This window comes from Salmo trutta, chromosome 5 (assembly GCF_901001165.1).
Source record: "Salmo trutta chromosome 5, fSalTru1.1, whole genome shotgun sequence".
In the NCBI taxonomy this organism is placed as follows: Eukaryota; Metazoa; Chordata; class Actinopteri; order Salmoniformes; family Salmonidae; genus Salmo; species Salmo trutta.
The window spans coordinates 23,627,426-23,642,037 of record NC_042961.1 but is presented as its reverse complement, the minus strand read 5'-3'; the positions used below and the strand labels follow the sequence as shown (position 1 = coordinate 23,642,037).

General features: G+C 45.2%; 1 protein-coding gene across 3 annotated transcripts in view; it reads right to left on the bottom strand.

Moving 5' to 3' along the window:
* The window catches only part of ubr2 (ubiquitin protein ligase E3 component n-recognin 2), a 41,802-nt gene that overhangs the window by 16,904 nt on the left and 10,286 nt on the right, over positions 1 to 14,612 (bottom strand). Inside the window, exons 7-29 of one of the 3 annotated variants that reach the window (XM_029753060.1) lie at positions 13,926 to 13,988; positions 13,656 to 13,776; positions 13,263 to 13,370; positions 13,025 to 13,113; positions 10,336 to 10,434; positions 6,351 to 6,514; positions 6,096 to 6,195; positions 5,699 to 5,827; positions 5,318 to 5,501; positions 5,144 to 5,205; positions 4,931 to 5,041; positions 4,733 to 4,798; positions 4,496 to 4,618; positions 4,306 to 4,369; positions 4,065 to 4,189; positions 2,301 to 2,353; positions 1,967 to 2,118; positions 1,678 to 1,832; positions 1,433 to 1,535; positions 1,042 to 1,151; positions 696 to 779; positions 407 to 588; positions 64 to 263 (exon numbers count right to left, since the gene is read on the bottom strand). In XM_029753060.1, the coding sequence (XP_029608920.1) occupies positions 64 to 263; positions 407 to 588; positions 696 to 779; positions 1,042 to 1,151; positions 1,433 to 1,535; positions 1,678 to 1,832; positions 1,967 to 2,118; positions 2,301 to 2,353; positions 4,065 to 4,189; positions 4,306 to 4,369; positions 4,496 to 4,618; positions 4,733 to 4,798; positions 4,931 to 5,041; positions 5,144 to 5,205; positions 5,318 to 5,501; positions 5,699 to 5,827; positions 6,096 to 6,195; positions 6,351 to 6,514; positions 10,336 to 10,434; positions 13,025 to 13,113; positions 13,263 to 13,370; positions 13,656 to 13,776; positions 13,926 to 13,988 (2,647 nt within the window). Of the gene's footprint in view, positions 1 to 63; positions 264 to 406; positions 589 to 695; positions 780 to 1,041; positions 1,152 to 1,432; positions 1,536 to 1,677; positions 1,833 to 1,966; positions 2,119 to 2,300; positions 2,354 to 4,064; positions 4,190 to 4,305; positions 4,370 to 4,495; positions 4,619 to 4,732; positions 4,799 to 4,930; positions 5,042 to 5,143; positions 5,206 to 5,317; positions 5,502 to 5,698; positions 5,828 to 6,095; positions 6,196 to 6,350; positions 6,515 to 10,147; positions 10,247 to 10,335; positions 10,435 to 13,024; positions 13,114 to 13,262; positions 13,371 to 13,655; positions 13,777 to 13,925; positions 13,989 to 14,612 lie in introns of all 3 variants that reach the window. The other 2 variants (XM_029753059.1, XM_029753061.1) reach the window with 2 other exon arrangements.

Here is a 14,612-nt window from a genome sequence, read left to right as displayed (position 1 = left end):
ATCCTAGATCTGTAGCTAAGGGCAAATTCTACCCATCTTTGTGCCCTCCAGTCTCTCTCTCACCGGGGTCGTGCGGCGGTCTCTTGCGGTTCTTGGACATGACGGTGGAGCGCTGGACGAAGGCAGCCAGCACCATGGCCTTGCTGTCAGCCCTGATCTCCTGCTCCTCCTGGCACAGGATACACGTCACCACCTGCCTCTTCTCCCTGGGACGAGACCTCCTGGGACCCACACACACCAGGGCTGCGTCTGATGAAGTGGGGCTGCAGGAGAGAGAGGGGGGGTGGCAGGTGAGAGACAGCTTATAGAGCTTGATTGAGTGTAGGGTGGGGATTGGGTGGAGAAATACAAGTGGGTTTGTGTGGTGGGGTGTGTGTGTGTGTGTGTGTGCACGCGTTGTCAGTACCTGTGCTCCAGTGAGGTAGAGGTGGAGGCATCCAGCTCCTCTAGACTCTGCTGGAACAGCTCCTTGTTCTCGTTGATAAAGTGTCTCTGCATCTCTGACATCTGGGCCATGATCTTCTCCCTGCGCAGGCGAGCCATCTCCGCCTTCCTCTTCCTCTCCGCCTTGTCCTTGTCACACACCATCTGCAGGAAGGGAGGACACAGACGGCATACATTTGTCTATAAAATTCACGAGAAACAAAATAAAAATGCCACCTAGGTGCATCTCCTCTTAGATGTGCTCGACCCACCTCTTCCTGAGCGTGGCTCCCGCTGGCGGTCACTGTATAGGTGGAGGCAGTCAGCTCCCTCATCGTCTTAATGCTGGCCACCGTCTGCACAGTGACACAATACCATTACCTCGTCAAAAAGTGAGACATCAATATAAAAACACCAAAATATATCTTCCTATTTTGTCTGACAGAAGTCATTTTGGATATGCGTTTGTCTCGAGGACCACTAGTTGCAAGCTGTCCTATGCTGCCTCCTGGTGGCCATGGCATGTACAATATTGCAGTGTACCAACTGAAACACTTGGGTAAGGTGTCTCCTATGAGAGTTGCATTGGTAGGGGAGGTTGTAATAATGTTGATCCACCTTGAGGATCCAGCGGATCATGTCCTTGTGGACCTCCAGGTGAGGGGCGTTCTGTAGGTTCTCCAAGAGGGCCAGGATACTGGCTGTGTTACTGGGGGCTTCCCCTGGACCTAGGACACACACACACACGGCAGTTAAATACAGTAGTTAAAAAGTGATGGAAATCAAACTAATGTTGCCCCCCCAAAAATGAATACCTGCACAGTGTCACGTTTGACAGTTTGAATGACCCAGACTATTTTGAGCAACATTACTAAGATATCTATTTTTCAGCTCTCCTCTCAGTTTTACAGTTTCAGAGTGAGAGAGAGAGTTGGCAAAACAGGTCCTGGATTTCAGGCTAAGGAATGATAACTCAGACTGGTACCCAGGCTAAAAGGGACTGACTCACGGGAGATTTTGAGGGTGAAGTTGAAAGAGACGTCGTGGTCTTCACTGCTGTTCTCCAACTGCTGCTGTTCCTCCAGCAGACCCATGCCTATTAGGTGGAGCACCTAGAGAGAGAGAGAGGCACACGCGGTTATGGACAGAAAGGCCTCTAATGTGCCTACAAATAAGTATAGCACGACACTGGAACACACACACTTTCTCTAACACGCGCGAGCGCACGCACAGTGCGGTCCTGGTCTCCCTCACCCTCTGCAGCATGGACTCTGACCAGTGCCCTCCGCTGGGCTCCACGGCCCACTGCAGCACGGCTCCCAGCATCCCCAGCAGCACATCACACTGCAGAATGTTCACCAGGCTGGCAAACAGCGGGGAGAACGGGGGCAGCATCGGAGGAGGCAGGGCTACAACAAACGGATTACTTGATAGACAGCTGGAAGACCACAACCAATCACCACAATAATTACAAAATCAATTCCATTTAAAGGATGTGCTTCATGTATATAAAAGGCGAGGGTTTCTCTTTGAGACTCTTTACCCATGTCCTCTCCGTTCTGTCGCTTCAGCTTTCTCTGGGCTTCCTCTGCCTTGGACTGGTCAGCTCGGGAGTAGTGGTGGAAGTAGAGGTTGAACTGCTTGGCACACTCTGGCCTGAGCTCATACAGCCCTCTGCCTGTCACGCCAGGCTTCCTGTGGGCAAAAAGGACCTGAGTGACCAACATCTCACACAACTAGACCCAATGGGCGCATCATACATATCTAATTGTCTGATCTTTATTCAGCCAAGTCATCGGGAACAAACTCTTTCACATTAACAATCTGGGTGGTCAGTTTAAACTTCATGTAAGAAACAACTAGAGGAAGCGACTTACTTAAACGAAGCAACACAGTCGATCACTCTCTCCATACCAGTCTCCTTGTTCTCCTAAGGAAGGGAGAACAGTTCAACCTCTCTCCAAACACACCAAGACAGTCGTGAAGAGGGCACGACAAAACCTATTCCCCCTCAGGAGACTAAAAAGATTTGGCATGGTTCCCCAGATCCTCAAAAGGTTCTACAGCGGCACCATCGAGAGCATCCTGACCGGTTGCATCACCGCCAGGTATGACAACCGCTCGGCATCTGACCGTAAGGTGCTACAGAGGGTAGTACGTACAGCCCAGTGCATCACTGGGGCCAAGCTTCCTGCCATAATAATAGGCGGTGTCAGAGGAAAGCCCATAAAATTGTCAGACTCCAGTCACCCAAGTCAGACTTTTCTCTGCTACCGCACGGCAAGCGGTATCAGAGCGCCAAGTCTAGGACCAAAAAGGCTCCTTAACAGTTTCTACCCCAAACCATAAGACTGCTGAACAAAATCAAATGGTCACCGGACTATTACATTGACCTATTACATTGACTATTACATATTACATTGACCTCCATTTGTTTTGTACACTGCAGCTACTCGCTGTATATTATCTATACATATAGTCACTTCACCCCTACCTACATGTACAAATTATTACATTTTTTATTTTTTATTTAGTTTATTTGGTAAATATTTTCTTAACTCGTCTTGAACGGCACTGTTGGTTAAGGGCTTGTAAGTAAGCATTTCACGGTAAAGTCTACACTTATACATCAAGCTGACTCGCGCTACAGAAACAGGATAGGCTGACCTGCGTTCCAGCTAACACAAGCCAAAGTTTGTGCAAGGCTACTTAATCTCTTGTGGACAGACTACGTAAACATATGACCAAATTACGCACAATTTTAGTTAGACTAGCATTTGCACCTCTTCTGCACTGCCTAGGTTCACCACTAGGTGTCAGGGTAGTCAAAGAGATACAGTGAAAACGTCTCAGCCAAAGCTCCAGCTGGTGTGTAGATCATGAGAAATGGGAGCAAATCAAAGCGGATGCCACGACAGCTTATGTCACTAGTTAAATATCGTTGGCTATGACTTGTTATGAGATATTCCAAGGGAAAACTGCAGTCGGGCAGTCAGCCTGAACTTATGTGTGGTGAAAAAGGGAGTGAGGGAGAGCGAGAGAGAGGGAGAAATATAGTAAGAGCGAGCAAGAAGGAAAGGAGAGAAACAGATAGACAAAATAACACAGGGGTTAAAGCAACAAACAAAAAAATCCCATGACAAACTTAAGTCGATCTCAGATTGTCTAGAAAACCTTTGGCCGCACAGATTTTTATTACCGATCGGTTTGTCAGAATCATTTGCAGCCCAGAAAAAGGGCAGTTTCTACATACTTTCTATTGTTTTAGACATTCCAGTGTTTTTGCCTAGTTTTAGACATTCCAGTGTTTTTGCCTAGTTTTAGACATTCCAGTGTTTTTGCCTAGTTTTAGACATTCCAGTGTTTTTGCCTAGTTTTAGACATTCCAGTGTTTTTGCCTAGTTTTAGACATTCCAGTGTTTTTGCCTAGTTTTAGACATTCCAGTGTTTTTGCCTAGTTTTAGACATTCAAGTGTGGCCTGGAGTGGTTTTAACCCAAAATAATACCACCCCCCCCCCCAAATCTCATGTCGCAGTGATGGAGAACGTGAACCCTTGCTAACAGATAGAGAAAAAGACAGCAAGAGAGAAGGAGAAGTAAAGACGGAAGAGAGAGAAAGGGGCAGAAAGCGGAGCCTTACGTTCTCAGGCAGGGCCTTGACCAGCTCGCTGTGGGCCATGGGTCTGATACACAGCTGGTGAATGATCTCCCTCTTGATCTCGTCACAGCCGTCCACCTGGCCGACGCCAGCCTCAAAACGCTCACCTGAGACAACAAACGCGTCAAACAGAGGCTCCGAGTACACAAACAACGCATGATGAAACATACACTCCCCCCCAGGCAACAAGTCCTAGTGAGCGGTAGGACTGTGGGGCACTCACCCACAACCATCATGATGAGATGCAGCATCTCCTCTATTAGAGTGTTGTTCTGCTGGACCACGTCCTAACAGAGACGCAGGGAGTCAGGTCAGTCAGAGATGGACACACACCACCGCCACACACCTAAACTGAGTGCAAACGGAGTAAAAAAAGCCAAAAGGAAGTTGTCATTGTGATTGAGAGAGCAGACCTTGTTGGTGTTCTCCCTGTTGTATCTCTTCCTGCAGTCGGCGGAGCTGAAGATGTGGTAGAGCTCGAAGCGGCTCAGGACTATCATCAGGAAGTGGTTGGGATCCATCATGGAAGCTCCGGCCTGGAGTAAACACAAACATAGACGCACACACACACACAGACACACACTTGTTCAAGCCTGTAACACGTTGTTGACCGTTAAGCGTCATTAGGTTGTTAGCTGAAACAAACCGACCTGCAGCATGATGAGGTCCTTGTCAAACATCTCCACCCTGCACTTGACATTGTGGTAGTAGTAGATCTGCAACCAGAGTACACTATGAGCTCTCTTCATTATAAACACCACGAGAACAGCAACACACACAGCGTGTGAGTTCTGATACACAGCGCAGGGGAAGAAAGGTAATACAGTGACGGACGGGGCGATTTTTACCTGATTCACCAATGAGAAGCCATTTCTCCTCCACATCCCAGCGTGCACTTGGGCACAGAGGACCAGGCAGCGAAGGGGGTGTTCTATCAGCATGGGGGGGCTCAGCTCACTCTGTGGACCATACGAGAGACTCATTAGAAGACACACACACATTTAGTAAAAGGCAAGCTGAACCTGTTCCAAACGTACACAGAGACACTCCTGCATGCTTACCAGTGGAAGCTGCTCAGGGAATCTGTAGGCCACCTCCATCTTACTGAGGAGAACGTGGAGACCTAAACAGAAAACCAGCAGTGACCATGTTAACAATGTGCTGACTCTTCTCCATCAACATCAAAGCATTAGTGGTCTGTCATTCAGCTGTGTGTGTGTGGGTGTGTCCCCTACCTGCAAGTAAGCGGGAAACAGGCAGGTGGATGCTGACTTTCTCCTGAGACACGCAGTAACGGATGGTGTCCACAGAATGTCCACACATGCTCAGTGTGATTGGCTGCTCTCCATCGGTGAAGCCACTGTGGCAGTGTGTAAGGGCTGTTAGGCACTTCTTATAGGCTTCAATCAGCACACGTTCCTGTACACACACACACACACACACACACACACACACACACACACGGGAAGAAACAATAGGAACACAGGTGAGAGAAGGCGGCTGCGTGCTTGTGAGTGAGCGAGCGTTTGAGAATGTGAGAGAAAGCGAGTGTGTACATTCATGTGCATATGAGCGTACACACACACACACGTGCATGTATACGTCCAGTCACTCACATCGGTTGCGCACCACTCCTGCATCATGGAGATGATATGTGTGAGCTTCATCTGCAAGGTGAAGGCTGCCTCCCACTCAGGCTCCATCTCTATGTGCTGGCCCACCTGCCTCACCACAGGGTCCATGCCCTGAGGTGGGAAAGACAGAAAGCACAGATGCTGCTCAACACTACCCCAAATTAACTAGAGACATGGGATGGATCTAATTACTCTAATTTCCTCCATCTGCTCTGGTGTGAAGGAACTGTGCGGGTGAAAGTATGTTTTCCTGCAGGCTAGCTAGGCTACTAACCATCTTATTTCTTCTGTTCCATAGACCTGCGCAGTCTCAATCATGCCCAGAAGGGTTGTAACTCCCTAAGTCTCCAACCACCACTATAAGGCGACCTGTCCTTACCTGCATGCACTTGAACAGCTCCAGGAAGGTGTCGAGTCCCTCCAGGAACTTCTCCCTGAGTTGGTCACTCCACTCTGTGGGCCGACTGATGAGGACGTATCTGCGCACCCACAGCAACAACATTGTTTACAACCCATTCAGAAACACATACTCCACAGTGGTCAGTATAGTATGCTGGCTTTGTATCACACAACTAATCTTCACACACTGTTATATTGCCCAGGGTGTGTGTGCGCGCGCACACATGCATCTTACTTGAGGTCTCCAATGAGGCTCTGTACGCGGCGGAACTTGAAGGCCTGCTGGGCGGTGTAGCGCTCAAACTGGAAGCGGCCCTGCAGGTCACGATGGCGCAGGTGGTCCACAAAGGTCCTGATGATGGTGGTCATCAGGTTCTCCTCTGTTATCAGCATGCGCGCCTGGGCCGGGGAAGGAAGAGGTTCAGGGGGCCTCAAGTAGCAGGAGTCATTCTGGAGTCAAATCCTTATTACACACAATCTAAGCACATCTATGTAAAGAAACGTGACAATATACTACAGCCTTAAAGTAACTGTCCAGTGGAAACTGCACTTTTAAAAAAAGTTCATATTCTGTTAACTCATACCCAAATAATGTTGTTGACTCATCCTATACTCACTCCTATGTGGCCAAAGGATACATTGTGTCTCAAAACAGACCTTTAAAAAAATGCTTGCCATTTCCTCAGAGGAGGATGCCATCTTCCTGCGGAGGAGGAGCTAGCCAATCAGCAGTCTACTCAGGTGAATATTTTTAATGACTGGTATACGCCCAGAACAATCCAACACAGAAATGCTGCTTTTTAACATACTTCATTACCATTTTCTAGAAGGAAAACCATGTACACTCATATTTGTATTAATTATAGGTCAGAGAAATCTGGAAACACCGGACAGTTACTTTAAACTACGGCATACAATTGGAATAGCATACGATGCTTTAACATTTTCATTTCTATAACACATGGGTATAGTTATTACGACATGAAATGGGATGCTGACTGTATAATGTCGTTAAGAAAAATCACATATCTAACATCAGTATAGCATGCCACACCCTTTTCAAGGAATCAATGTTGAGAATGGAGCTATTCGGAACATAACTAAGATGACACTCATGATTTAGATCAGTGGTTCCCAAACTGTGGGGTCGGCGGGGAACTCAGTCCGGTTTAGGGCTGTTACGATGACCGTATTACCACCACAGGCGTTCACGAGTCATGACCACAGTCAAATTCCATGTGGCCTTTTAGTCAAGAATAGGCTACTCCAAGATCTGATGCTGCTCATGTTGTGCCACATTTCTATAGGCTATGCAATTGCATGAGAAAACAGTTGATGGCCTCTTAAAAAGAGGAGGATCCCATCAGCTTTCTAAAGACCAGGCCTACTATATTTATTTCTCAACTTTCCTAATATTAAGCACACTGCTTCGTTTACAAAAGGAGCATCGCCTACCTGGCTGGCATGAAAATGAACCATGGGAAAAGTGTCCTATTTAAGTGCATCTTTTTTTATTTCCCCATACCCCTGTTCCGAGACAGGTGCATGATCATGGTCCGTTCAAAATCAAAACTAATTTCACATATATTACTTAGTATATGTAAAGACAACATTACATTAAGAATAGTTTGACCGGTGACAATATTAGCCTATCACTTATGAATGATATATTAACACTTGTGAATGATGCCCAGGCAAGAAACAGAGCATGCCTTTGTCGACTTTTTCAAATCAGTCCCACACCCCATGTAGCCTAGACCATAGGCCTATATGTTTTGATAAGTTTTGTAACACAACTAAAGTGGCCAAATAACTTCTTAAATTTAAGCACATTAATCCGCTTTACAAACGGTGTAGAGCTTAACTGGCATACATAAGCAGCGTGCGAGTTTCAAGTTTGGGGAAGATCATTTTCACCATAACAATGCACCTTTATAATAAAGCATTACATGCATAATGACATTTGTAGTCACTTTTGAGAACAGCGGTTTCCTGCTAATTGATTGTATTTTGGAACATTCATGCTTATAACCTACTACAGTGTGCGCATTGATGCTCTCATAACGTGAAGAAATAGCCTGATAGTTTATCAAAATTTCAAGCTAAACATTCTGATCTGTTGCATCAGTCTCTTTGCTTTTACATTTTTTTAAAAATTAATTTGGGATCTATCACATCCCACAACTGTCCCAGAGTATGTTTGGAATATTTATTTCTTGCACAGAAGGACAAGTTGATCAATAGAATAGGTAAACATTTGTACTACGGGGGATAGTAGACTGACATAGGCTAGTGCTTTTGCTGTTCATTAGGCCTAATCATCTGGTTGGTTGATGAAAAGTAGTTCTTCTAACATCTTCAATATGTGCCTCGGAATTCGATACGTTTCATGCGGCTTTTCATGCAACTTTTTTCAAATCATCTTTAGAGAGTTGCATCATGCAGCCTTAGTATGTATAAAAAAAAATCTAAACATAGCCCAACGTTTGTATCACAACTAACGTTGCATAAATCATTTTTAATTAAGCATATAAGAGTACCTACCGTAATTTACGGACTATTAAGCGCACCTGAATATAAGCCGCACCCACTGAATTAAAAAATATATATTATTTTGAACATAAATAAGCCGCACATGTCTATAAGCCGCAGGTGCCTACCGGTACATTGAAACAAATGAACTTTACACAGGCTTTAACGAAACACGGCTTGTAACAAAAATAAATAGGCTATAACGAAACACGGCTTGTAATAAAAAAATTAGCAGTAAACAGTAGCCTACCAAGAAAGTCATTGCTCCAGACCAAGCTCCCGTGCAGCAGCTCTATTTCCTTTTCCAACAGCCAGATCAATCGCCTTCAACTTGAAAGCTGCATCATATGCATTTCTCCGTGTCTTTGCCATAATGAGGGTGACAAAATGACTACCGTAATCAGAATGATGGGAAGTTTGAGAGAGCTCGATTTAATCTAAACAGTAAACAAAAAAGTTGTTTGACCGTAACCCGTTCGGCAATTTCATTGGTCTAATGAAAGCTTCATGCCGCCAAAATACTGAGCACGTCACAGAATGTTTTTTGTTTTTTTTTTAAAGCGGGAAAAATCCATATATTAGCCGCGTCATTGTTTAAGCCGCGAGGTTCAAAGCGTAGAAAAAAAGTAGCAACTTATAGTCCGGAAATTACGGTATTTCTTTGTTAACCGCTCAACACAGAATAACCGCATGTGCGCGCTCCCTCAAATCGTTTGGAGAAAACATCCTTTCTATTTTATTCAGCTATGTTCAATTGTATTCCTCATACCATAAAATAATGCCACAGAATTCCAAGCAAATCTTGTCTGCTAAATTAACTAGTTTAGCCCAAAGCCATTTGGCATAGCCAGATCAGGGCCTAACATAAGGACAATTCTGTTCTTGTGAAATAGAGAACATTTTCTTCATATCCTGACAAAATGTCATGACTGCCACAGCCCTAGTCTGGCTTTAAAAACTTACTTTTGAAGGTTGTAATAGTAGAATGCACAAGGTGCAATGTAGAAATTGGGTAGTGCATCATCAGTTCCTCTTGTCATGTTAGTCGTTGCATACCTTAGAGAGCTATTTATAACTTGTCAGAAATGTCCAGATTAATAAGTTCATGTTAGCTAATGTTTTTTAGTCAATTGATTTTGTTGTAAATATCACATGAATACACATTAGACATGACAAAATGTGTAGAATTGCAGGAAATAAGCTTTAAACTTTCAAAATTCTCTCCAACAACAAGAGAGGTGTGAACAGTTTGTGCCCACAGAAATAGACGTGGCATGTGTGTGCGCGCACAGAGAGGGGGCGGGATGTTCCCCAATGCTGGAAGGGCCCCCCCCCCCTCCCCCGAGTAAAAAAGTTTGGGAACCCCTGACTTAATGGCCATACTTTCTCTCTATGGACGATGTGACATCATCCATACTAAGTCTAAGATCCCTGAGGTTTTCAGCATGCTTCCCATCTCGGATGGTACTATCTCACCCCGACCCTGCGGCCCGTACTCACCAGGGAGGGCACTGTGAACATTTGCACGGAGAGGTCAGTGACTGAGAACTCCCTGTCGTGGTCATCTTTCACATAGTCGCTCTGCAAGCGCTCATAATTCTAATGGTGTTGGCATGGGGAAGACAAGAGAAGAAGAGAAGGTGTGTGTGTTGGGAGGTGTGATCAGGCGTGGGGTTGGGGTTACTCACCATGGTGGGGACGGTGAAGAGCTGAACTGACAGAGAGGTCACTGACACTACACGCTCGTGATCATCCTCCATAAAATCTGTCTGGAGGCGCCGGTAATTCTAAACGACAAGGGGGACATTCACCTCCTGATCAAAGGGCGTGGGCCCCTTTCCCTCTCCTCAACCCCCCCAAATTCCTTTCTAAGCTCCAGGGAGAAGTAACTCCTAGACACAGATCTAGGATCAGCATACTCCCCAAATCAAAAACTTAACCATTTGGGAGGAGGAAAGCAAAACTGACCTCAGATCAGTGTCTATGGGCAACTTCATCCTTCTCCCTGTTAAGTTTCTGAAGCCCTCCTGCCCTTGACCACTCAGGTCTCCTAAAGCATAGATATAGAATCCCAGAAGAGCATCAGACCAATTGTGTCCAATCAAAGTTTGGCCTTTCTAGGGAGTTTTTCCTAGCCACCGTGCTTCTATACCTGCATTGCTTGCTGTTTGGGGTTTTAGGCTGGGTTTCTGTACAGCACTTTGTGATATCAGCTGATGTAAGAAGGGCTATATAAATACATTTGATTAAAATGCTCCTCCACGTAAGATTTTGAGCAGCCCATCTTATCCAACATCCGTGCTTTCGAGTCTTAGCTCATGCGACCTAGTGAGCGCATACATCTATGGTCTCAGGTTCAGCTCAGGACACCTGTAGAGCCTTGGCTCCGAGTGTGTGTGTGTGTGTGAGAGAGCAGAGCAGACTTTGGGGTCAGACAGGGACCGGGAGTGTGTGGGCCTGAGTTACACGCCAAGCAGGCTGAGAGGAAAGCCACCCAGAAGGACAGGTTAAAGGATGTGATGTAGTTAGTGCCCCCATCCAGGCCTTGTGCCAACACATTCATACAATACAGTCTTCCGTAATATCATACATTTAAATTCAAGACAGTGTCCAATTCTCTACAATAGCTACACCATACATTTACATTTGAGACATTGAGCTAGCACTTACAGTTTAAGTCGGAAGCTTACATACACTTAGGTTGGAGTCATTAAAACTTGTTTTTCAACCACTCCACAAATTTATTGTTAACTAACTATAGTTTTGGCAAGTCGGTTAGGACATCTACTTTGTGCATGACAAGTAATTTTTCCAACAATTGTTTACAGACAGATTATTTCACTTATAATTCACTGTATCACAATTCCAGTCGGTCAGAAGTTCAAAAGATCATTTTAGTCAATTGGAGGTATACCTGTGGATGTATTTCAAGGCCTACCTTCATGGGAAAATCAAAAGAAATCAACCAAGACCTCAGAAAAAAAATGGTATACCTCCACAAGTCTGGTTGGGAGCAATTTCAAAAACGCCTGAAGGCACCACGTTCATCTGTACAAACAATAGTACGCAAGTATAAACACCATGGGACCACGCAGCCGTCATACAGCTCAGGAAGGAGACGCGTTCTGTCTCCTAGAGATGAATGTACTTTGTTGCGAAAAGTGCGAATCAATCCCAGAATAACAGCAAAGGATCTTGTGAAGATGCTGGAGGAAACAGGTACAAAGTATCTATATCCACAGTAAACGACATAACCTGAAAGGCCACTCAGCAAGGAAGAAGCCACTGCTCCAAAACCGGCATAAAAAAGCCAGACTACGGTTTGCAACTGCAAATGGGGACAAAGATTGTACTTTTTGGAGAAATGTCCTCTGGTCTGATGAAACAAAAATAGAACTGTTTGGCCATAATGACCATCGTTATGTTTGGAGGAAAATGGGAGAGGCTTGCAAGCCGAAAAACACCATCCCAACCGTGAAGCACGGGGGTGGCAGCATCATGTTGTGGGGGTGCTTTGCTGCAGGAGGGACTGGTGCACCTCACATAATACATGGCATCATGAGGGGGGGGATTGTGGATATATTGAAGCAACATCTCAAGACATCAGTCAGGAAGTTAAAGCTTGGTCGCAAATGGGTCTTCCAAATGGACAATGACCCCAAGCATACTTCCAAAGTTGTGGCAAAATGGCTTAAGGACAACAAAGTCAAGGTATTGGATATTGGAGTGGCCATCACAAAGTCCTGACCTCATTCCTATAGAAAATTTGTGGGCAGAACTGAAAAAGCGTGTGCGACCAAGGAGGCCCACAAACATGACTCAGTTACACCAGCTCTGTCAGGAGGAATGGGCCAAAATTCACCCAACTTATTGTGGGAAGCTTGTGGAAGGCTACATGAAACATTTGACCCAAGGTAAACAATTTAAAGGCAATGCTACCAAATACTAATTGACTGCATGTAAACTTCTGACCCACTGGGAATGTGATGAAAGGGTTAGGGTTAAATCATTCTCTACTATTATTCTGACATTTCACATTCTTAAAATAAAGTAGTAATCCTAACTGACCTAAGACAGGGAATTTTTACTAGGATTAAATATCAGGAATTATGAAAAACTGAGTTTAAATGTATTTGGCTAAGGTGTATGTAAACTTCCGACTTCAAATGTATGTAAATCAGGATTAAGTCCTCGCCCCTGCTGATGTGACATTGACACATTAGTTCCTCATTAAAAAGGGGGCCAGCTGGAAACGCAGGTTGACAATAGCGCCTCCAGCTCTTCTCCTAATGCAGAATACACTGACTTTCCACATAGCTGTGTTACAGTAGGTGGCATACTGGTCCTTCAAATCAAGGGTGAAAAGAAGAAGCTTACTTTTGCAAACTGGATAGCAAATAACTTCTTGTATTTGAGGTCCATGAGAAGGCTGCTCATAAAGAGCTGGTGGTAGACATTCCTGGCCCCTGGAGTGGAAAACAGGTATTACTTAGAACAACAGTACTCACGGAATGGCTGTTTATGTTTTATGTGCATTGCAGGAGACAGGGTTGAATTGAAATATAATTGTCCCCAACCCTGGCAGGAGAACTAAAAGGACGCATTTCCTCCTCACCTTTCCACATCTTGGAGTCACAGAGCATGAGTGTGTCCACCAGGGAGGAGTTCTCTCCCTCTGGCCCTCTCTCCAGGCCCACCTGACACAGGATCCTCCTCAGAGCGTCTACACACACACAGAGCATACATACACAAGTGCTGTCAATGGGCCTCGGGCAGACCCACACAAGGATACAAAAACAAAGCAAACAAGGATGTGTGGCCGGTCTTTAGCAAAAGTGAAGACTGACGTGACCAAAAATTATTTTTCCTCCAATGAACCACTTATGAAGCGGAATTTAAAAAAAGATTGCGGGTTAAGTTCTTTATATTTCAAGAGGATATGGAGTGTACAATCCAACGGCAGTTAGACATACTTCACATGCAGCTTGGAGAGAGGAAGGAGACTGACCTGAGTATCCTATGACGTGGCCCAGCCAATGGAGGGCTTTGAGAGCAAAGCACTGGTGAGCCACCACCGAGGAGTGCATTACCTGGACCCTCAAGGGCTTAGACTGACGACTCGTGTTCCTCTACACACGCACACACACAGAGTAATACATTCATGAAAAATGACTAAACTAACATGGTTTAATTGGTGGCAGCGGTGGGATGTGAGCACCTGTCATCTCATGACAATTTCAATGTAGATACATCCAGCTCCCCAGACCAGGCTACTCACCACAATGACTGACTTGGCCTGCTCACAGAACGCGAAGTCGCCAAAGCGCACCGATTTCCTTCCCTGTATAGCAGAAGATACAATAGAATGATTACATTTACATTTAAGTCATTTAGCAGACGCTCTTATCCAGAGCGACTTACAAATTGGTGCATTCACCTTAAGATATCCAGTGGAACAACCACTTTACAATAGATTACACACATATGAAGTAGGGCTGGGAATTGCCAGGGACCTCACGATATGATATTATCACGATACTTGGGTGCCGATGCGATATGTACTGCGATTCTCACAATTCTATATGTATTGCGATTGGATACCGGGAATCGAATCAGGGTGTCTGTAGTGATGCCTCTAGCACTGAGATGCAGTGCCTTACCCTGCTGCGCCACTTGGGAGCCCTGTAGGTCTGATGTTTTTGATCAGGGAAATAAAAAACTCACTATTTCAAAAGAAGATGGAAAACAAGCTATAGGATGAAAAAAAAAATACAGGCGTTCTGGAGGATGTATAGCTAGCCGACTAGCGCTAGCTAACCCTACCTGCTAGGGATGCACGATATATCATTAAGCATATCGGAATCGGACGATATTAGCTAGAAATGCCAACATTTCTACGGCTCTATGTCTAGTTTAACGCCGATGTGCAAAACCGATGTCAAAGCTGACGGGCATACCTATATAA